We start from the raw sequence: 22,830 nt of genomic DNA, 5'->3' as shown, positions 1-22,830 counted from the left end.
TGAGCCAAAGGCACTGAGCAACAGCAGGTGTGCTGACCTCCCTGTTTCCTCTGGAAAGCTGGAGCTAAAGCTCCACGTGAAAGTCACCTCCCTGCACCAGGAGGGGTGGAGAGCTCAGGCCACATTCTGAGCAGACCGACCTCAGGAAGTACATCACCTTGCTTTACTTCCCCACGATCGCCTCTTCGCTCAACTTAGAGAAATGCTTGGGCTTCTCCACTTGGGGTCTTCATGTCCTGTGAGGGCTCCCCTGTCACTTAAACCTTTTGTTAAATAAATCAGTTTGCTTTTCTCTTGTTAACCTGTCTTTTGTTACTAAGGTAGATGGAGAAGCATTTCCTCCCTGCAGAGCCTGGGCATCCATGGCTGTTAACTGATTATTGAGTAAGTAACACCCCTAACCCCAATGTGCGCGCACGCGCGCGCGCATGCACACACACACACACACACACACACACACACACACACTCACAGTCCCCATCCTTTGGGGCAGGGCTGGAGCAGTTACTGCACAGGCCACCTGGACAAGCACCAATCTGGGGCATCACAGCTGGGGCAGGGACACAGAGAGGGATAAAGAACAAGAGGAGGGGGAGAGGCAGAGGAAGGCAGTGGGAGGAAAGGACGTGCTGAGGGTTGTGGCCCCTCCCTCAGGGTCCTGTCAAGCGGCTGTCCCCTGGAGCCTCACTGTGCCTCCGCTCCCAGGGTGGAACCACCACAGTGAGGCAGGTGAGGTGTGGGCGTGAGGCAGTGGGACTTCGCCAGGCACTACCAGAAGGTGTTCCGTGTGGATGTGGACCCCAGAGTGAGGCCCTGCTGTCCCAGCCACACCCGCTCCCCTCCTGTGAGGACAGGAGCTGGGCTCCCTGCTGACGGAGATGACATGCAGGAGATGTATAACCACGTGGTAGAAACATGTCCCATTTATTTCTGTTCCTAGAGTTTGGGACAAGTCGGCACTAAAAAAAAGTAGCAAAACAGTTTACACAGCTGGCAAATCACAGAGGCGGCCCCTGCCGCTACCGCTCCTGGTCTCGGTGGTCCCTGTGGTCGGGCAGGGGCGGGGTCGTGGGGGAAGCTCACTGCAGGTCTGGCATCCCCCCGGCTCTCCTTGCTTCTGGCTCCATCATCTGGTGAGGGTGGGCCTCTCTGGCCGTGTCCACACCTGCAGGACCTCCCAGCACTGGCTCCTCAGGGCTTCGGGCTAAACTGACGTGCCCCAGCCTCAGCCCCAGCCCGGCGCCCACCTGGGGAACAGGGCGTAGCCCTGTCTCAGGCTCACAGGTGGGGACCGTGGCCCCTCAGCCTTGCTTGAGTACTGCTCTGATGACTACATACGACTTACCGCAGATGAGAGAGAACTGAGATTCCCATTATACTTGCCCTGCGCCTGGGACGCACTTCCATGGGGACCATCACCCACGGCCCAAGTTGCCCAGGAGGTAGGGAAACCCAGTCCCAGAGGGCTCGCCCTGCTCTAAGGCCCGAGAATGCCTGGGCCTCCGCACAGATCGGGGGTCTGTGTGCTCCCACCATGGTGGGAAAGGCCTCGCCATACAGGGTGTCCATGCTGGACGGAGGTGGAGGAGCTGTACGAGGAAGGATGACAAAAGGGAGCCCTGGCCATGCCCGGGTTGGGGAGGGTGGGGAGGAATAATGGGGATGACTTCAGGCCTCAAGGGGGGTGAGACCAAGTGGCCTGAGTAGCCCGTGGCTGGGGGCCGGGTGTGTCAGGAGACTGCAGCTTCAGTGTTTCACCCCAGTCCGCACGCACAGGTCTGGGCTGAGGTTCCTCTGCACTCTCCCTGGAGGAGCCACATCTCGTCCAGATCTCAGAGCTGCCAAAAGAGTGACCCAGTTATGCACATGCCCCAGCCTCCTCCACTGGCGCCCAAGCCCCCATGTCTGTCACGGCACAGAGTCCTTGTCTGTGAGGCTCTACAGGGGTCCTCACACCCCTAAGGGCACTCTCGCCTCGTGGACACACATCCTTTCTAGGAAGCACTTGGGGCCAGGCAAGGACATGGCAGGGCACCACGAACAGGAGCCTCGGTGAGACTGAGCTCGCTCGTGGCAGGTGCAGCGCCAGTCTGTGAGCTGGCAGGTCTGGGCCCGGCGGCAGTGGCCACTGGCAGCCCTCAGCCGACACTGCGGGGCGTCTGTGGGTGAAAGGGTTTCAGCCCTGAAATGTTTCAGGTTTGCGTTTGCCGTTCTGATCCCGGAACATGAGAGAGTGTGTGTGCGTGTGTGTGTGTGTGTGTCTCACCAGCAACCACTCATGTGAACTGAAATCACTTATGATTTCACACGTGGCTTGTGGAAAACAGTCTATGTTACAGGCATGAGGGATCCATGTGTACGTGCAGATTTTGTAATTGGCTCTGAGACCTACATGTGCACTGAGGGCGATCAGCACAGGGAGGCTGTGGAAGGCGGTGGGGATGGTGGGAGTAGGTGTCAGGGAGGCCCCATTTTCAGGAGAGGACCCCAGGTCTCCTTGAGCCGCTCTTGATAGGGGTGCTCTGGAGGGTGCCCTAGAGGCAGGGGTGGGTGGAGGTGGTCTCCCCTGCCTTGGCCTGGCCTCTGGGGAGTGACTAACTGCTCCAAGGGCTGAGGGGCCTGGCCCTCCTGTCAGAGAAAGACCTGAGCTCTTGGAAATGGCTGGACGCTGGCCTCGGATATGCCGGTTACATGCGGGTTTAGGCAGGGAACCCCCCAGGGAGGTTAGTCAGGGAGATGGGGGAGCAGTGGAGCCGCCCTGCCTGGCCAATGTACCCCTCCTGCAGTGCTAATGTCAGGCTGTGCCATCGAGACTTGGAAGCATCTGCAACAGGCAGAGACACAGCCAGGCAGCCTGGGTGGCGGCAGTGGCCGCAGTGCCTTAGGGTTTATGGTGGATGAGGGAAACCCCGGTACCCTGCGGAGGCTGAGAAAGCCAGTTACTTGTGGCGTGGTTTGCCCGTCACTCAAACTGCTGCCCAGAAGCCTAAGACATGCCGGGTTTTGTTCTGACACAAGGAAGAGGGGGGGTCACTCTAGAATCAGCGTCACTGGTCACCCCGAGCAATCCAGGGCATGGGAACGAAACACCTGCTCCCTGGCTCTCAGCCCCGCACGCCCTTCGCATCGGACCTTCCCTTCCGAGGCTGCCGGGGGTGGGCTGCGGTGTCTCCCAAGAACTGCGGATGTGCTGGCGAGTGGCGCTTACAACCCGGGGTGGGCGGAGGCAGCTGCACCCACAGGCCTGGCCACGTCCTGAGGAAAAAGACCCCTTTGTTCCCTGTCTGACGGGCCCCTCTCCGAGGTCACTTCAGTCCCTCCCTTCAGGGACGATGACTCTGAGTGCACATCCAGGGCGCTGTCTGGGGCCTCCTCCTGAAACAGGCTGGGCCCCAGACACCCTTCGAGGGTAAAAATCCACATTTGCATCAGTTCGGGGAAACCCTGGTTTGCCAGGTCTGTGGTCCCATCAGAGGGCAGAACTGGGGGTCCTGTGAACACCCCGGGCGGGGGGGCTGGACTCCAGGCAGAGCCACTGACCCCTCGGCCCTATGTCCTCTGACTCCAGCTTGCCTCTCACCGGGCTGTTTGGAAACGGACTCTGCTGGCCACCAGCTGTCCTTCACCCAGGACTGTGTGCGCCTTGCGTGGGGGCAGAGCTGGGCTTGAAACCAGTGAACACCAGATGGTGCAGAGCAGGCCTCCTTGTGGCCAGCAAAATGTAGGCAGCGAGAAGGCCCTCAGTCTCCCCTGCTAAGTGACTTGGAACTGCCCAGGGACGGGGCCAGGCCTTCGGTTTCAAGCCAGCCTGCCAGGCGCGCAGTGCTGGGGTGGGGGGTGGTCTGTGTGGCAGCCCGGCCTCACTTGGGTGGGTGCTCACTACCCGCTAAGCACCTGGCCTCTCGCGTGGGGTCTCAGAAGAGGGGGCACTCACGGTTGTGGTGGATTGGCCTCCGTCGAGCTGGGGCTGTGGGTCCCTCCAGAGAAGGGTAGGAGAGGTTCCCTGGGGGCCATCGTCAGAGAGCAGTGCTGAGGGGAGGGGCTGTGAGAGCCGGGGTTGGCCAGGGCTGCTGTCCCCCAACACGCACTGGGAAGACTCGGAGCGCTCCGTCCCTGAGAAGAGGAGCCGAGTTAGGGCTGGCCCACCAGGAGGAGCAGGCTGCCCCATCCACCTTCCACAGTCAGGGGGCCCGGATCCTGCCAATCAAGGGCTGGCTGTTTCCTGCTCCAGATGCCAGTTTCCAAAGCCTGTGAGGACTGGGTGAGAACAGGACGGTGTGGCTGGAAGGTAGACACCACGTATGCTCACGGACAAGTGTTTCTTGACCGGCTTTTTAGAAATCAGAGTAGAGCCAGTGTAGCCAGAAGACCAGGGTGGGAGGCGCCCAGGCCACCTCTCCACCAGCAGGAGGCCTCCAGCTCATGCGGGACGGCTCTGTCACCTCTGGATGTGCCAGTCAAAGGGGAAGCAGAAACTGAGTCCAGAGAAGGGCCTCATGCTTTAAACAATGAGCAAGAACAGACGGGCGAGGCCTAACACCCCCACTCCACCCCACCCCCACTTCCCCCGCAGGGCTGTTGGGCCCTTCTGTATCAGTCTAGACCCAGACCTTGCTGAAGCCACTGGGTGCGGGCCCAGCGTCACTCCCCACGTCTGGGACCTGTGCTCTAGGCCAGCGCCATGTGCGTGGCTGGTGGCTTTCCCCTGTGCCCCTCTGCAGGGACCACCAGGGCTGTATGGGCACTGAGCTGAGGACGGCCAAGCTGAGCCCTCAACACATACACTTCCACCTTGGCCTCACGTCCAGGCTCCCGATCTCCAGACTTGGCCTTGACTGGAGGCTGTTCCAGCCCAGATGTGAACTACCTGTGGTCCGGGAACTAGAAGTATGCACCGGGGGAGTGCAGTCGCTCTGGACTGGCAATGCAGCACATCCCCACTGTGCTCTGGTGGCCCGTCCCACGGTGGCTGCTGCCTGTTCTGACCAGGTGTGCAGCACCTGGCCACCTGGGCTCCCCGGCAGTTTTCATGCGCAACACCTTCCACTGGGCATAGAGATGCCTTGGTGTCAGTTGCAAAACCCTCAGATGCTGGCAGTGACGTATTTCTGGGCTTGGGAAGGTGCTTGTTCCAGGCAGTGTGGCCTGATGATGAGCCACATCTGGGCTGTGGGATGGGTTTCTCTGAGGCCTCACTGACCTGAGGCCCAAAACCCGTGGTCCTCATGCCCCACGCAGAATGTCGAGAACCGACCGCGGAGAATTCCACAGACACATCCCTTCCTCCGTGTGGAGGTGTGTGCAAAATACTGCTTTACTGGGACATGACACAACAGACTGCACACCTCTGAGGGACAAACGGGCGACTTTGGACATGTGTATACACCCTGAGGTCACACATGTGTACACCTGGGCCAGACAAGACACACGTGTTGCTCACCAAAAGCTGCTGGTGCCCGTGTATGTTCAGTGTGGTCACGGACAGGGTGAATGCTGGGTCCACCTCAGACCAGTCAGCCCTGTGTTCTGTTCCCTCTTCCTCTTTCTCTACATTCTCTGGACTTTTTCCTTACAGTTGCACTTGGTGCCCTTTGTTGGAGTATCAGCTCTGTCTCTTTTATTGTAAAGGTCGTTTGGGGCTTATAATCTAATGGTCACAGTTCACCTTCAGGTGATACCACTCAGCTCACCAGGAGCGTAAAGCCTCGCGCCAGCGGACTCTGCCACCCGACAGCACCGGTGCGCCCTCCCCCTCCTCTCTCATCCTCTGCTGCATCGTTTCGGGTGCTTCCTACTGACGCGCCTTCAAATTAACTAACGTTTTCTTCTGGCCCCCCATCTGACGTCGTTTTCACCTTAGACACTGCAGTTTTGTCCCTGTATGCTCAGTCTTGGTGTTTTCATGTCTTCCATGTCACTACTTAAACTTTTAGACATCAGCAATGGTTCCAACAATGGTTTGAAGGCCACGACTGACACTTCTAACATCCGTGTCAGCCTCGGGCTGGCTTTGCCCGATTATTCTCATTATGGTTTATGTTTTCTACTTACTTGCTTACCTGTTGCTCTGAATGGATGTCACACAATGTGAACAGACTTTGTTGGGTGCTGGAGACTTTTGCGATTCTATAAATGTCCATGAGCTTTGTCCTGGGGTATAGTTAGGTTACCTGGGAACTAGTCCTCTTGGGTCTTGCTTGGTGAGCTGGTGGGTGGGCTGGGGGCAGTATCCAGCCGAATTCTCCTTCCTCCTGAGGAAGACCTTTCCGAGGACTCACCTAGTGCCCCTGAGTCCCTAGTGTCTCATCCAGCTGGTGGGCACAGGCGCCCCTGTGACTGTGCAAAGTGTTCTCCAGTCCTCACGTGCTACGCTGACCAGTACTTCTCTGGATGCTGGACTCTGGAGAGGACCCATCTGTCAGACCCCCGAGGCCTCGCACTGCACAGGTCTCTCCTACTCCGTCCTGCAGACCCCCGCCGCCTTGGTCTCCCCCACTCGGGGAGTCCGCCGCACCTGTCCTGGGACTCTCAGGCAGAAAGCAGGGCAGCCGCAGGGCTCACCTCATCTTCTCGCCCCTCAGGGTCACTGTTCTGTGTTGTCGGCTGTCCTAGGTTTTGAAATCTCTCATTTCATATATTTCATCTGGTTTTGTTTTGTCTTTTTTTTTTTGGTTTATTTGTTTTAAATCTGTTCCCTGTTACATTGTCTTGGATGAAACTGAAAGTTATTTTGTTTAATTTTATTTATTGATGAGAGAGAGAGAAGCACTGATGTGTTGTTTCACTTATTCATGCCTTCACTGGTTGATTCTTGTATGTGCCCTGACCAGGGATCGAACCCACAACCTTGGCATATTGGAACTTTGCTCTAACCAACTGAGCTACCTGGCCCGACTCTGAAAGTTTTTTTTTTAAATAAAAGAAAAATTATAATTTGTTTGAAAACGTTGGAAGTACATAAAATCAAGCAAAACGGAAGAACACATACACTGGCCCCCACCCACACCGGCTGCCAGAGGCTGGTGCGCACGCGGCCACGCGCTCAGGAGCACTCACGTAGCGGAGTCTGGCTCCCCGTCTCCTGCTCCAGCTCGTCCTCCTCGATGCAGGTGTGGACGTCGTACGGCCAGGGGCAGTGGGCTTGGCCGGTGGCCACGTGCAGGGTGGCAGAGGACTGGCTGCTGGAGGAGGAGGTGCTGCTGTCGGAGATGGTGGAGTGCGGCCTCTTGAAGGGGGCGCTGTGGTTACGGGAGGGCACCGCCATGCACGCTTGGGTTCTCGACTCTGGAAGGGAGAGAAGCAAGTCGGTCTGGCCTCTGCTCCAGAAGTACAGCCTCAATTCAAGGACCAGACAGAGCCCTCTGGGGACTGAGCAGGCTCCTCGGCCTGCCGAGTGCCACCCTTGGTGCTCTGGGGCCTGGGTCCCAATTGGACGAGCAGGGTGAGGAGAGGGCTGTAGCCACCTTACCTGTTCCGTTTATGACGTGATTGGCAGCCCGACCATTTATGGCTGCGTTGCTGGGCTTGATGTCCAGGAACGGTTTGCTGCCTAACCCTACAGACACCATTTCTTGTGTTCTGAGCTCTGAAACAGAAGAATGTAGAACACTTTTCCAAGTGACTCCTGGGTTTGCTACGGAAGTGCAGCCTACACTGTCAGTCCAGACCAGAAGCATGTCGGGGCCAGGCCCTGTGCCCCAGAGTGATGCTGGGGGGCTGAGGTGCCAGGGCTCCCAGTCTGGTACCTGCACCTGGTCTGGCCTCACAGTAGCTGCCCTCACAGGGCATGCGACCAGAACCGGGGGTTCAAGTGGGTAGAGAAGGGAGTGCTCTCTGTCTGCTGGTGAAGGGAGATGAGCAGGGTGGGTGTGGAGTGGGGGACAGAGGCCTCCAGGAGGCACACAGTCATGAGAAGGACACACTGATAGGTGTCTGTGTGTCTCTGAATGCTGAGAGGAGATCTAAGTATAAGGTGAGAGTCTAAGGTTGAATTACTGCATAAAACTAAAAGAAAGAGAAGAAAGGTAATAATTATAGTCGATGGGAGGACAAAGAGGGAGGGGCAGGAGCAGAGGAGACTGGGGAGGGGGTTGGGGAACCGGTCACAGGGCCTCCTGCTTCCCACAAGGGCTGGATCCATTCCAGGGGACTGAGGAGACACTGGATGCAGAGCAGAGCTGCCTCGTGTGCAGGAGCACACACATGCGCACACACATGGATGCATGTGTGCACACATGTGTGCCTATATGTTCACATGTGTGCAGGGGTGGTCTATGCTTCAAAGGAGGCAGCAGTCGGGGGCTGTGGGGCATCTCTGGGATAGGTCAAGGCTCTGGCCAGGGTGCAGCCACTGAGGGGACGGGTGGTTGTGTGTGGCCGTTTGGACATCAGAGCCCTTAGGGTTTCTCAGGCCTCTGGGTCCAAGCTGCCATGGGAAGGCCAGCTTGACAGGTATCTATGAACATGGCATTTATAGTGGCCACCTTGTGAGTGTAGACAGAGGTGCCCCAGTGACTAAATCAGGGCAGAGGAGAGAACAAAGAGGCCACAGCAAGAAGGAAGAAACCTGGGTGGGGGTCCCAGCAGGAGGGACCCTCACCTGCAGGGGGCCCACAGGCGGCTATCAGCCCAGCGTGCAGTCGGTCAGAAGGCCTTGCCAAGCGGGGGGGGCCAGACAGCATGGGCCTCAGGGGTCAGGGCCAGGGAGCCCGAGCCCCAGCCCTTTCTCTGGAGTGTAGCAGTGCAAGGGCGGGGTCCTGTTCATATTTGTTTTAAGGCGAAACACGTGTTTGTGTGCTGATGGGGTAGATCCATGCCTTCCGGGTAAATAGTGCTGGCCTCCCAGGGGCTGCCAGGCTTGGGCCCCCGGACAGGACCCCTGACATGGAGCTGGCCTCGCACCCTCTCTTGCCCACCTCTGTTCCTAAGAGCCTGCTGCCACAGGATCTTCCCTATCGTGTCAGTCCACATGGCCTTAACTTCTGGGGAGCTCGCCTGGAGAATGTAGGACTCCTGGGACTTCCGCCACCTGCGGAACCAGATCTCAAACTTCACGCCGCTGTCCCCGACAGTCTCCGTCATCCCGATTTCAGCCATCTGCAGTCACGGCATGGGAGAGATCCAGGAAGACGGTCTCTGAACAACTGACCACTTTTGGGCAGACACTTTGACCCCATGCCTCAGTGCTAGAGGCCTCTTCACCCAGACACCAAAGGGTGGGGACAAGGCAGAGTCGGGGAGAGAGCAGGACAGGGCGGACCCGGTTTCCACCCCATCCACACTGGCTCCCTCTGGGAGCCTCCATTTCCCCGTTGGAGAAATGAGGGCTAGACGAGAAGGTTCTGCGGTGCCCTCTGGCTGTCACACACTGGGTGGGGTCACCCAACCGCCACACCTCTGATATGTTCCTCGGTGCTGGCAGGTCAGGGATTTGGGTGTGGGCTGCTCCCAGGAGCCCCAGAAACTCTTTACCCTCAGAGCCTTCTTTAGGGGCAGGAGGGCCACCCAAAACCCACTAAGGGGAGGGCCTCTCAGGTTTTCCAGTCACTGAACCAGCACACGGAAAGCCCGGATGCTTTCGGAGTCTGAAGTTTTTACGATTCAGCCAAAGACCCATAGGAAAGAACAAATATGTGGTCCCTTCTCATCCACAGGGGGCTGGCCTGACCCCAGAGGCACAAGGCATGAGGCACAAGGCAGGCGAGTTACCTTGAAGGACTGCTTGTAGGTGTAGATGTCATAGCCTCCGTCCACCTTTCTGGTCTTGCTAAACAGAAGGAGGTCATCGAAAAGGAAGACGTGCCTCAGATACTTCTTTCTCCCACAGCAGACGATGAACTCATCCCGGCACCTCAGCTGCCCCTGCTCCTTCAAATTCACCTGCGGATGGAGGAGGCCGCCCTCAGGGACCACTGGGTTTGATCTGATCCCACCCCGACCTTTGGAGAGGGAGGGGCTGCAGGCTGAGTCAACACAAAGGCCAATGATCCAATCCATCACACCTATGCAATGAGGCCTCCACAAAACTCCCCAAAGACGGGTTTGCAGAGCTTTCTTTCGGTGAAGACATGGGGATGCTCTGCACCTTTTCTCCACACCTTGTCCTGTGCATCTCTTCCAGCCGACTGTCCCTGAATGGTATCCCTTATAATAAACCAGTGGTCCAGTAAGTGAGATGTTCCCCTGAGTTCTGTGAGCTGCTCTTGCCCATTAAGGGAACCCAGGATGGGGTTGTGAGAACCCCCATCTATAGTTGGTCAGGTGACAACCTGCACTTGCAATTGGCATCTGAAGTGGGGTGGGGGCAGTCCTGTGGGACTGAGCCCCTAACCTGTGGGGTCTGATGCCAACGAAGGGTGGAAGGTATCAGAAGTGAGCTGAACTGCAGGACATCCAACTGGTGTCCAAGAATCGCTTCGATGTGTGGGGGGAACCAAACAAGGGTTTGTACATTGGAACTGGGTGCAAACCCTTCGGGTGAGCTTCCCTCATGCCCACACTCCTGCTCGTCTGCGTGGATATTACCATAAAACCCTGTGTTCAATTTTATTTAACGTCCCACTTCATAGCCCTTCTGCTCGTTTTAACAGAAACCCCCTTGTCAAAGTGCTGGAGTCTCAGTCACTGTGTATAAACGCCCCACGTGGGGACCCCAGGAGTCACACTGTGAATCCCACGCCTGAGCTGTTCCCCACCACAGGCCTCCGTCTGAGCCGCAAGCTGGGCCGATCCTTGGGGTGTAGTCGCTGTGCCCGGGCCAGTGCTCCCTGCGGATGGATCCAACATGACAGCCGCCGTTGGGACGTCTCTCCCACCGCCTTCCCTTGGTGCGGGGCCCTGTCCTGGGTGATGCCTGAGAACTCTGGGTGGATCCCCATAGTCCCAATTGCTCAGCCAAACTCACTGGGAGAGTCTGAGTGGCTGTGGGGTCTTGGTGACGACCCTGCAGTTTGTTGCTCTGCTGTCATTGGAAACTCTTAATGCTGCTCTTAGCAAGGTGTCCACATTTGCATTGTGACCTGGAAATTCTGTAGCCATCCGTCTGACCATCAGAGACAAGGGGTCTTGCCTGAGAGGGGGTGTCCTCTTCCTGCCCGTGCAGTCCTGCCACACCACCATGTTGGGGATATGGATGCCTGGCCTCTGTCCCCAGCAGAGACCAGCCTATAAACCAGCAGGCCAGGCCCCAAGCCCGATGGTCCAGCACAACTTGCACACATTCAGTTGTTTTACAACAGCCCCAGTAAACAGTAGCATTCAGAGCCTGCCTGCTCTCACGCCCTGCAGCTGCTGCTCCAAAGCTGGACACTGAGCTCCACTCTGCTCTCCTCGCCCCCTCGGGTGGGGGCACCAGGAGGTCTAAGCTTCGGGGACATTCCTAAAGACAAGTTCTGTGCTCCTGTCCCCAGGCACGTCCTTTCCCTTGACCAACCCAAAGCCCTGACCCAGAGAGAGCCTGTCGGGGCCTTGGGTCACTTACGGTGCAGCCGCGGACAGCGTCCATGGCCAGCAGGTCGTTGCCGTGGCGCAGCTGGAAGCGGAGCATGTCCTCGGCAGCCTTCAGCTCACCCAGCTCCTGCTCTCGGGCAGGGCAGCGTCTGGCCTCCTTGACCAGGTCCTGGAGCAGCAGTGCGTACTTGCCCATGCGCTGCACGGGCTTTAGCAGGTAGGAGGCCAGGTCCATCTTGTCACCTAGCGCTCGCTGCTTGTCCTGCAAGGGCCGAGGGACAGGGTCAGCTCGGGCCAAGCCAGGGGAGGTGCGGCAGGCTCACAGGCAGGGGGATGACCTTGAAGAAGGCGTGGCCATGGCTGCAGAGCAGGGCGTCCGACTGGGGCTTGTTCTTGCTGTAGAGCACGTACATGCCAAACTGTTCTTCCTGCAAAGAGAAGGGCACGGCGCGCCTGAGTGGGGCTGGTCAGCACCTGTGCATGGCCCCAGTCCCGCAGCACAGTTTTCACTGCGGCCACGAGAAAAGGGTGCAGTGCTGCACTAGGGCCACCTCAGCTTCTCCAGGACAGTGGGTGTCCCCGGGGCAGTGCCAGCATTCTGGATGGGTCTCAGCTACAAAGGTTGGGGGAAGAAACGCAACAAGCGCTCTCACAGGGCAGGCTGGGGAGGGACCTGGGGAGTGCTGAAAGTCATAAGGGTGAAGAACCAAAGCTGTCTAAACATTTAAAATTCTCACAACCACTGTCAGTATAAACCCATATACAAGTTGCACCTTATGGCTAAAGCACCCCTTAAAAATAGCTGAAAAGACTTAATGTGGGCTTTCTGTTACCCACGGTGTTTTCTTGTGGTTACTTATATTTAATGACCCTGAGGCCAGTGTGTCCCCTGCCCACGGCACAGAGCCACTTGAGTGCCCAGTGCCTAGAGCAGTGCCTGGCACCTACTCGCTGAAAGCATCTTCTTTTTAGAGGAGTGATTTAAGCTTTCATCAGGGGCCCCGACAGGGAGTTGGTCCTTGCTCGGGGTGGAGAGGAGCCTGAGCAAGGGAGGGCAGCTCTCCCCTAGCCAGTCCATGCACCCCAACCAGGAGGCTCCCTCAGGCTCGCCAGGCTGGTCCTGGGGTCTGCCTGGAAGGGGAGCTGGGCAGGCCTCGGGCAGGAAGGTTGTGAAGGGACCAGGTGGGCTTCCTAGTGCAGGGAACAAACTGATTTCTGAAGCTCCTTCCAGCCAACTCGGCTTGAGTGGCAGGGAAGACAGGCGGCCGATACCATGGACTGTGATGGCGGGAAGCCCCCGGCACCACGTCAGCGAGGTGACGCCATGAGGACCGCGTCCAGAGCTGTCGGCTCATTGTCTGTTCTGGGGGCCTGTGTGTTCACAGGCCTTGGTGTGCTACCGGGGACACGTTTCCCAAGCCCGGAAGGCCAGCTCCCGACGGCCTGATGTGCGGGCAGGCACTCCAGCCCCCGCGGCTCCCAGGGCGGGCTGGGCCGAAGTCACCTCTGCCCGCCGCGTGGGCGCACTTACGTGTTTCAGGAACACACGCCCCACAGCCAGGGGCCCGCGCCAGCAGCGCTCCAGCTCCGTGAGGAAGTGCTGGCGGTGGAAGTTGTGGAGCTGCTCCAGGTTCCCGAAAATGACGCTGCGCTTCCCTTGCAGGTCCTGCGGCAGGTCCGCTCTTTCCATCTCTGGAAAATAGTTGTCGACGACATATCCTAAGGACCTAACATACTCCCTCTCCGTGGAGATCATCTCGGCCATTATGTGCTGCAGGCGGCGGCTGGAAGACACAGAGAGCGGACGGGACGCTGAGGGACAAACACGATGGCGCTCGGACAGGAGACGCACAGCGAAGGGGTCTGTCTTCCGCTGTGAATAACGCCGGGTGGCCCCACACCTGAGTCATGCTCACGGCTACCTGGAGCTGCTCTCCTGATGTCGAGTAAGAGAAGGTGAGAGGTACAGGAGAGGGGTGCATCCTGTATGAAATGTTTCCACGTTACTGGTTGTGGCCTTCCCAGATGGAAATCCCTTTGGAAACGGAAGAGGAGAGATGTGCAGTCTCCCGGACCAAAGTGATGCCTGGGGGTTCTCGTTTCCGGGCAGCCTGACCAGCGCCTGCTTCAGGCGGTGGCAGCTGCAGCAGTCAGGAGACCGGGCACGCAGCCGTGAGCCCTGTGCAAGCAAGGCTGTGCTGGAGCTTCATGAGAAGACGGGTTTATGATGCATCCTTCCTCCTAACCTACCAGAAGCTATTGCTGAAAAAGCAGCTTTAAACTGTAGTGACATCCCACCCAGGACAGTGAGGAGACAGGCAGCAGGTAGTGGGAGGACTGGGGGGGATGCAGGAAGTGGGGGGCAGGCACCTCCTCCCACCCGGCCCAGGTCTTCTGGGTCTCCTTCCCGTGTAGCATGCTGGCATGTACACGTCACCAGTCAACTGGAAGATCAGGGTACCAAGAAGAGGTCTGCTGGTGACCTGGCCTTCCCCCTGCTAATAACGAGGCACACTGCTTTTCTCCCCTACTTGATAGTAACCCATTGCGAACTTCCTTAAATTACTCGGTCCTAATGACACTAATGGCAGCTGCCAAATTTTTCTGCCATTATTTGACTTTACTTTTTTTTTTAATTTGGAAAAAAATTAAAAGCAAATCACAACGGGACATACACATGTGGTCCGAAATGCTTCTGACTACATCCTGTCTACTACAGGCCTGGAGAACACGACCCTTATGGATTTCCTCCCCACATAACAGATTTCACAAACACTTGTCACTTCCAAGCACACAGCACATCTGGCTGGGGCGCCTGCTGCTGGAGGGGCCTGAAGGCGCCCCTAGTCCACAGCACAGGCTGCGGAGAAGCGCCTCTCATCAACACTCACGAAAACAAGTGTCCTCCTTAACAACAAAGACACAAAGTTAACATGAGAGTAGTCTGAGGATTTGGACCAAATAAATGGAAATTGACTCATGAAGCCATAATAGCCAGAAACTTCTGGGGGAATGACTGCAGGAAACTTCAGGTGACAGCGGCTCCCTCTGGACACCTGGTAGGTCTGGGTGTTCAGGAAAGATGGATTTGGTTCAGTGATCTCCCCTACACACCAACCCCAGGGCCCGGGAGTTTGAGGAGGACTTGTTCCCTTTTGGGGTGTGCGGTAGGCTCCTCACTACCAGACCTTGGGGTGGTGGGTCTGTGGCCTGTGAACAGTGGGAGAGGGGACCTGTCCCCAGGGGCAAAGGTAAAACAGCTTTCCAACCCTGCTCCCTTCCTGACCCAGGGTGTCCACTCTGAGTGACGAGGGGAAGCTCTGGCGAGTGGACACCTCCAACCCTTTGATGTGCTGACCTGGAACTTTCTGCGTGAACGCAGTGGAACTAGAAGGCAATCCACAACCCCACATGACCTTCTGCCGCCTGCCCATGGATTCTAGCCCACAGGGAAGACCCCTGCTGTTTCCTGGCTGCACAAATGAAACCTTTACCTTCAACAAGGGACATTGTAACTGCCCAAGGTTTTGAAACTTAGAGGTGTGTTTCAGAAGCCTATTTTGTAACCATCTCAGCTCAGATTAAAGTTGCTCTGCATGAGGAGAAAACAGGGTAACAAACCAGCTAATAAACGAGGGCGCCCCACCTCCAGGCCACAATGCTCACTGTAAATGTGGCCAGCAGCACAGAGGTGCTGACACCAGGCCGGTGTCCTCTCTGGCATTAGGGATGGACAGAGATCCTACTACTTTAAACAATTAATGAAAAGTATTGTTTTTGCAAACATCTCAAAGAGAAATTAAAACGGACATCTGTCTTCACTTGGGCAATGAATAAATGGGCATACACTTCCTATCACAGCACTTAGAGACTTTTTTTAAAAAGCAATTTTTTAGGTAATTTCTTCATACTGTGGGCTAGATTTGCTTACTGTCGTTTTCTACAGATGGGTTCCAAATAACTGGACTTGGTTGTTTACCCTTCAGAGTGGGTGTACCAGGTCACCACACGCCCTGAAGAAGGAAGTAGCTGTCAGTGACCCTGTCCTGAACGCTGGAGGTAACTAACATGTAGTTTAAGATCAAATGTGAGTCTGCCTGGCCTGGGCCGGGCAGGGCAGCCTAGAGGGAGAGCCGTGGACTTTCTGTTCTGCGGTTGCACATTTAACGGCTTTGCGTGTCTAGATCCCCACTGAACCCTACACCCTGAGGCTGCAGGGACATCCACCTTACCTTCCTGCTGGCCTCCTCCGGTCCTCCTCACAGGGGTGGATCCTGGAGGGGGAAGACAGGCTCCGGCTCAGAGCGACTGGGGGGCTTTCAGCATGCGGCCTCGGTGAGGGCTTCTTCTCTGAGGCCACGGTGCTGGTCACCTCCAGGCCTTTGATGAAGACCCCAGTGTGGCCTGGCCAGTGGGAGTCCCTGGGGCCACTGTCCAGCTGCGGAATCTCGAAGCTTAGTGTTTTCTTCATCATTTTCTTCACAGGATGTTTCCTGTGGTGGATGATGGGGGTCTGGGTGGACTCCAAGGAGCAAGTGGAGCCGTCGTCTGGGGTGTGCATACCTGGGTCCAGGTGCTCACCCTCCTGCCCATACAGAGCGACTTGCCTAGGGAGGCTGGACAGCAGTCGTGCCCACTCCCCAGTGCGGCCCTCGGGGTCAGTGAGGGGGACCCAGGGTGCCTCACTGTGCCTCATCTCGGCCCCCTGGACAAGCTCGAGCTGCAAGGGGCTCTGGTCCGGAGGCGGAGCACTGGGGCCCGGGGCAGACTCAGAAAGGGCCTCGTGGGAGTGGGGGTGGGCCTGCTGGCACTGTAGCCTCAAGGCGTGCCACTGCCCCAGGGCCTGCTGGCCACCCAGGCCCACCACCGCCATGTTCGCAGGCTCCCCCAGGGCCTCCTGGCAACCTCTCCTCAAATGCTCGGCCACCGGCTCCGGGCCTAGGCGCTTCAGACACTCACGGCAATGCAGTGTTGCCTCGTCCACCTGTGCAGTGAAGGAGAGCCCTGGTCAGTCCAGCAAAGGGCTTGCAAGGCTGGAAGGCTTTCTGGGCCCCACCCATGTCCTGTGGCCAGTGAGTGGCTCAGGCGAACTCAGGACAGGCTTGTTCTGCCACCTGGGTGCCCAGGCAAGCATCAGGGTGAGCCAGGAGGCCACAGTGAGAGGAACACCCCTTGGCCCATGGCAGCAGCTGCCATCTGGACTCACCCACAGGGCAGACATGTCCGCCACAGCTCCCAAGGGTACCATGAGGGCGTCCCAGGACCACGGGATGCTGTGAAATCAGTTATTCCCCATCTCTGCCCAGTGTGGGAGCCCCAGAGAGGGTGGGGCAGAGAATCCTACCCCTGCCCTGGGCTGTGCCGACCTTCCCTGACCCCTCGGATTCTGTCTAGAGGGGCTGTGCTCCAGAGGGCTATAGCCCCAGGCTCCCCAATGGCTAGGCTAGTGTCGGGTGCTGGTGAGGTCGCAGGTATGTGCTGTACTGTGGCAATTACTGTGGGGTCTTTGACGGTAAGTGGACTGAGAGCCAGGGATGTGGTCTGAAGGGCGTGTTGGCCTGCAGCCCCGGTGCTTGGCTTGCTCAGACCTGCAGGGGGCAGTGCTCACTATCAGAGGAGTAAAGGACACAGGCAGCACAGCTCCCAGAGGAACTCTGCTGGGCCCTCACCACCTCTCAGAACGGGCACTGGCGAGTGCACCAGGCCAATGCTCCCTCTCTCCACTCAGCCTGGCTCAGACGCCTCCTGAGGTCTCGCACTCTTTCCTCTGTGGCCCGTGAGTCATTCTCCATCAGCGGTTCATCCTTTCGGACAACACTGCTGTAGCCCAAGGAAACAACCGTCAGCACAAGCGGGGCACTTACTCCGGGGTTTCCGAGCGAGGGCTGGACCGCACCCACCGCGAGCCTGGCCCACAGCTCCTGCTGCTGCGGTTTCACCTTCTCAGCACAGAGCAGTTCCAAAGAGCCCAGGAACTTCTTTTGCTCTTTTTCAAACCAAGATCTGATCTACACAGGGAAAGAAGGTTTCACTTTCAAGCATGTGAAGGGGTCTGGCCCTGACATTTGCAGGACGACAGAGGTGTCCAGCGCAGCTCAGGGGCCAGAGCCCGTTCCCACAGATGGCAGGCCTCGTCCCCAGGCAAACGCTGCATCTTAAACTGGGACATTTCACGAGTCACTGCACAGCAGCGAGGGTCACAATAAAGGCTCCAGTGTATGACCACTTTCGTTGTTTGGAAATGGAAATTAGGATCACTGAAACATAGGTCTAGAATTTTCAGTTTGGAAACTTCTTTCCATGATAAACGTACCCCAGAGATATTCTTCTGGCTGGTGGTGCTTGGATACCCAGGGGCTGCCTGGGAGTGACAGAGGGGCGGACGGCAGCCCTGCCCACACCTCACAGTGTCACAGGGTTCAGGATGTCACTTTAGAGACAAATCCTGTGGCAATATCACTGGTTCATAGTGAGCACGTCATAGGGAAATGCTTCATTTTCTCGCACAGTTCTCATTGGAGAGCCATGCCAGAGACCCCTGGCTGTTCGGTACCCAAGAAGAGAGGTCTGTCATTAAAAATGGTGTCCCTGGGCTGCACCTATGACCTCAGGACTTCGTGAATTTGGGGGTGCCAGATATACAGGCAGAGGAGAGAAATCAGAGTGCATAATGTGTTGTGAGAGTCGTGGAGAAAAACACCAAGATGGGACTTTTGTGAGGAAGCACTGGCCACCCCAGAGCCGCCAGGTGGGGGAGCGGGGAACAGCCAGGGGAGCAGAGGACCTCAGGGAGCGGTGGAGAGCGCCCTCCAAACTCACGAAAAAAGGAAATTCTAGTTGCTTTGAAGATTTAAATGGGAATATTCAAACCATAAGAGTCTTATGATGGAATATATTAGTTGTTCTGTAACCTTAAAGTAGAGAAGCCCATTTACATCACAAGCAAAGTTACAGGACAGATTACAAACCTGGGGGGGGGGATTATTTGCAACATGATCAAAGGATCAATAGAAGTGATACAATGAAACTATTACAAACAGTAGAGAAATTGGCCAAGTGCAAGAAAATGCAACTTATTAGAGGGTAAATAAAAATAACCCATACATTTATGGAGACAAAGTTTGACTGCAGCATTAAAAGAAAATCCCGAAGGCAAACCCTGGTGAGATCCCGAGCTTCCGTCCACCAGGTGAGGGAGGCCCTGGTCTCGGCGGGGCAGGCTGACAGGGGCCACTTGCTGAATGTGTGAAAACCTCAAACTATGCGAGCTCCGCTCTGCCACCCTGAGTTGAGGAATCTGTCCGCAGCAAATGGTCACAAAGTGTGAGGGGCGCAGGCATGGTGATGCTTGTACAACAGCACAAAGCAGGGCGGAGCCCGGGAGGTGCAGGCCACTCACTCGGGGGCGCCCAGCCCACAGCCTGCCTGACAAAGCAGGCCAGAGACGGCCGTGCTCGGTGGGTGTGATCACACTTGTGTAAAAAACCCTCTCCTTTCTCATTCTTCCACAGTGTTCACACACTTCTTAGGTTGAAAAGAAATTAAATACACTGTATATAGGACAATCTTATTTTTAGGTTAAAATATATTTAGTATTGGGTGAAGAAGGCAGATTCAGACATACCTCATTTTGCTCCCTCTAGAAACACTATGAAAGCTTTAGGAAACTCCTTTAACCCATAAAAGATGGGGGAGCAGCGGGGCTGGGCAGGAGGCACAGACAGTGGGAGGGCCCCGGGAGACCTGAGCAGGGAGAGTGGTGGCTGTGGACGGGTGAGGGGAGCATGTCCAGCAGGACACCATCCACTGCGGAGAGACACTCAGAAACCAAACAAAACTCCGTGGCAATTAAAAATGTGATTGCAGAGGCAAAAACACTCCCATAGGGTTAGAAAACCAAGTTTAGAAAATCTACACTCAAAGTACAACAAAAAAACACACAGAAGGGAAAACAAAACAGGAGAGAAAATTAGTGAGCTGGGGGAAGTGTGGAATTCTAGAAAAGGAGAGAGCTCACCAAAGACGACCACAGATCCCAGGGCAGAGAGGCGTGGAAGCCAAAGGAGGAACCCCTGGCCCTGGACCACTGGGGCCAAGTGCCCTGAAGAGACCAGAGGTGAACAGGCGTCCAGTGAATAAACACAGGGCCCGGACCAAGGGCGAGAGCAGAAGAGGTGAGGACTCCTCCCTTGCCATGTCCAAAGCTTAAAAGGCGGGAAACGGTGCCTCCAAAATCTGGGAGGGAAATTAAAGCAACTGTGAAATGTGAAGGCAGAGAAAGACATTGTCAGATGGGCAAGATCTCAGAAATTTTCATCCCACCATCCCTTTCTCTGGCAAGTCCTGGTGGGCCTTCTGCTCAAAACCACAGAAAAATGAAGAAAGAGGAAAACTGGTTGTATGAGAAACAGGACAGAGGAGATGCCACAGGACAGAGAGGAGACCCCACGACAGAGAGGGACCCACAGACAGAAAGGGGACCCAAAGGACAGAAAGGGGACACCCCAGGATGGAGGAGGAGGAGGAAGAGAAGCCACAGGACATCAGTGCTCCAGGCGGGGGCAGCCCCTTCAGCCCCAGGCTGCCCCCACCAGGGACCTGGGGAGCTGGCTCGCCTTTGGTCTCCTGCTGCCTTGTCCCAGATGTGCTGACGGTCGCCTGCCCCTGCCCTGCAGCCTGGATCAGCCGGGTCATCATCTACCCTGGCCCCTGCCCCCCGCTGGCCCATGACTGGAGCTGGGATTGGGTGTCAGGAAACCATGGAGGGAAAAACACAGTGCCCACACCCCACCATTCCTGATGGCCATCCCGGGGACCCCCTGCTTCACGGTGGCGATCCTCCCACCCTGACAACCCAAGGATCCAGAGACGTTTTCCAACCACTCTTCACTCTGCCCTGCACACCCGGCTGTGCAGGCTCTTGTCGTTACATTATTTACATGGAAATAGGGGCTTATAACATAATATAACATAATAAGGATTTTACTTAAAGTATGTAGTCACAGGCAGCATGATGACGTTTCAGTCATCAACAGACCGCATACATGAAGGTGGTCCCATACGGTTATGGCAGAGCTGAAACAGTCCTATCGCCTAGAGATGTTGTAGCCACGGTAACATCGTAGCACAGCCCACTGTTCGTGGTGATGCTGGCATAAACAAACCCACGGAACTGCCAACTGCACAAAGGGTATAGCACACAGTTATGTACATACAGTACATAATACTTGATGATAATCAGTGATTATGCTGATTTATGTATTTACTATCCTACACGTTGATCATGATTTTAGAGTGTACTCTTTCTACTTACAAAAAACGTTTGCTGTAAAACAGTAGCTGTGTTATGCTGGCTTCATACATCTCATTTTACTGTCTCTGGATATCATCACTTTCTCTGGTGATTGATTTAATCCCACCTTGTTTTGCACAGCAGCAGGCTGGACAGGCTGGCAGCCCAGGGGCAGTAGGCTGCACCCTAGTCTAGGTGTGTAGTGGGCTGTGCACTCAGGTCTGCGTAAGTGCCTCTGTGATGTTCTCCCAACAGTGAAATCACCTATTTTCTCAGAACGTATGCCTGTCATTATGCAGCACAAGACTGTACAAGCTTCTGAAAAGCATTTATATGCATCTATACATGGAGAAAAGTCTGGGTTATAACATACCGAGTGTTAACACTGATTATTTCAAGAGGCAGAGGTTTAAAATATTTTCCTCATTTGGCCCCTCTGACTGGAGCGCTGACCTGGTCACCTCCCTCCTAGAGCGTGGCACGGTCACCTCCTTTCTGGAGCACTGACCTGGTCATCTCCCTCCCAGATGTTGACCTGGTCGCTTCTCTCCCAGGGCACTGACCTGGTCGCCTTCCTCCTGAAGGGTCCTCAGTTCTCGTAGACTCTCCAACTCCTGCAGACACCTGTTGGAGGTGAGGACCAGCCTGTGGACCTCCTCGTCCACTTGGTTGTACAGCTGGGAGGCAGCTTCAATGCTGTCTCTGGAAGAGAAGGCAGCTGTTGGGGGGCATGTCTTGAGCATGGTATGTTCACAGGCTGTCCCCTTAGGGGTATATGTTGGTGACAGCCTACTTAAAAAACACAACTGCACTGATTTTTGTCCCTCGAGTCTAACAGAATGGAAGTGCCAGATGGGGCCCGGATGGGGCAGCCAGAGCAGAAAATTGAACATGCCCATTAGTGGTAACACCTACTGGCCACACACACACACACAGGCACCTCAGAGGTGGGACTGAAAATGTAGGGGGGTGGACACAGCACCCCAGGATGGAGGAAGCACTTGGTCAGGACCTATGATGAGTTTTTTTTTAAGGTTTTATTTATTTTTAGTGAGAGGGGAAGGGAGGGAGAAAGAAAGGGAGAGAACCTGGCCTGTAACCCAGGCATGTGCCCTGACTGGGAATCGAACCAGTGACCCTTTGCTCCACAGTCAGATGCTCAATCCACTGAGCCACACCAGCCATGGCCCACTATGATGAGTTTTGTCTTCCACTTAAGCACTCCAAGGAATGGGCTAGTTTTTCCTCAGAGTCTTCCAATGAGACAAGCTCTGGTCCCATCAAGCATGTCTGTCAGAGGAATGGAAGTCTGCCTGTGACAGAGTCAGGCTTCACCCCAACCTGCCCCAGCGTGACACTCACCGGCCGTCTTCGCCGGCCCCACGCTCTTCCCTCCTCAGCCGGGCCAGCACAGTGCCGCCCTCCAGGCGGAGGGCCACCAGCAGCTCATCTTCCAGGACTCGCTTCATGATGGCCTTGTGCTTGCGGATGGACTCTGCGACCGCCTGTCGGGGCAGGAGGAGTACTCATAGAACCCCCTCCTCCAAGCAGGCCCTCCCGGGGCTAGTGCTGGGTCGGCATTAGGTGTGACCACACTGGGCTTTCACCACTCAAACTCAAAGTACATTGGGATGGCCACACCGGCCACCCAGTCCTAGCAGGAGGGTGGGTAGCAGATTCCAGATGCCCCACTCAGGGCAGGGAAGTCTGAGACAGAGACTCAAGAGCAGAGGACAGAGGGAAGCGGAAACTCGGCAGCAGGAGAACCCGGGTCTGGAGGGCAGCACACCCGGGCACCCATGAGGTAGCTCCTGGTGGTCACGGTCCCTCCGGTCAGCCCTTCTCTGTACTGTATTTGAACTGCCTGCTCCCGGCAGCCACCACGCATGCCCTGCTGTCATAGCATCGACTGTGGTGGTACTGTTTCTCTTTCTGGGAGGGTGGGATTTTCTTGGTCATGAGGGGGAGGAAGTGATGCTTTGGAAGTCGTTTGCTAACGGAAAGGGAACTACAAATCAAAAAGGCTGCAGAGTTTCTAACTAAAACTCCACTTAGTGAAACTAAAGATCCACTTTTAAGTGTCAGTGAGC

At 56.1% G+C, this 22,830-nt stretch overlaps 1 protein-coding gene across 1 annotated transcript in view; it reads right to left on the bottom strand.

Annotated features, from left to right (window-relative positions):
- Window positions 1-928: 928 nt before the first annotated feature.
- The window catches only part of PLEKHG4B (pleckstrin homology and RhoGEF domain containing G4B), an 84,478-nt gene continuing 62,576 nt past the window's right edge, over window positions 929-22,830 (bottom strand). The window contains exons 10-22 of the mRNA XM_045847698.1: window positions 22,103-22,245; window positions 21,304-21,442; window positions 17,313-17,456; window positions 15,681-16,432; window positions 12,980-13,232; window positions 11,787-11,876; window positions 11,480-11,710; window positions 9,709-9,879; window positions 8,916-9,096; window positions 7,469-7,585; window positions 7,057-7,284; window positions 3,935-4,113; window positions 929-1,838 (exon numbers count right to left, since the gene is read on the bottom strand). Coding sequence (XP_045703654.1) covers window positions 1,833-1,838; window positions 3,935-4,113; window positions 7,057-7,284; window positions 7,469-7,585; window positions 8,916-9,096; window positions 9,709-9,879; window positions 11,480-11,710; window positions 11,787-11,876; window positions 12,980-13,232; window positions 15,681-16,432; window positions 17,313-17,456; window positions 21,304-21,442; window positions 22,103-22,245 — 2,634 coding nt within the window. The 3' untranslated portion in view covers window positions 929-1,832. The remainder of the gene's footprint in view (window positions 1,839-3,934; window positions 4,114-7,056; window positions 7,285-7,468; window positions 7,586-8,915; window positions 9,097-9,708; window positions 9,880-11,479; window positions 11,711-11,786; window positions 11,877-12,979; window positions 13,233-15,680; window positions 16,433-17,312; window positions 17,457-21,303; window positions 21,443-22,102; window positions 22,246-22,830) is intronic.

Source organism: Phyllostomus hastatus, unplaced genomic scaffold (assembly GCF_019186645.2).
Source record: "Phyllostomus hastatus isolate PE091 unplaced genomic scaffold, TTU_PhHast_1.1 phas_contig_58, whole genome shotgun sequence".
Classification (NCBI taxonomy): Eukaryota; Metazoa; Chordata; class Mammalia; order Chiroptera; family Phyllostomidae; genus Phyllostomus; species Phyllostomus hastatus.
This window is presented reverse-complemented; position numbering and strand designations above follow the sequence as displayed.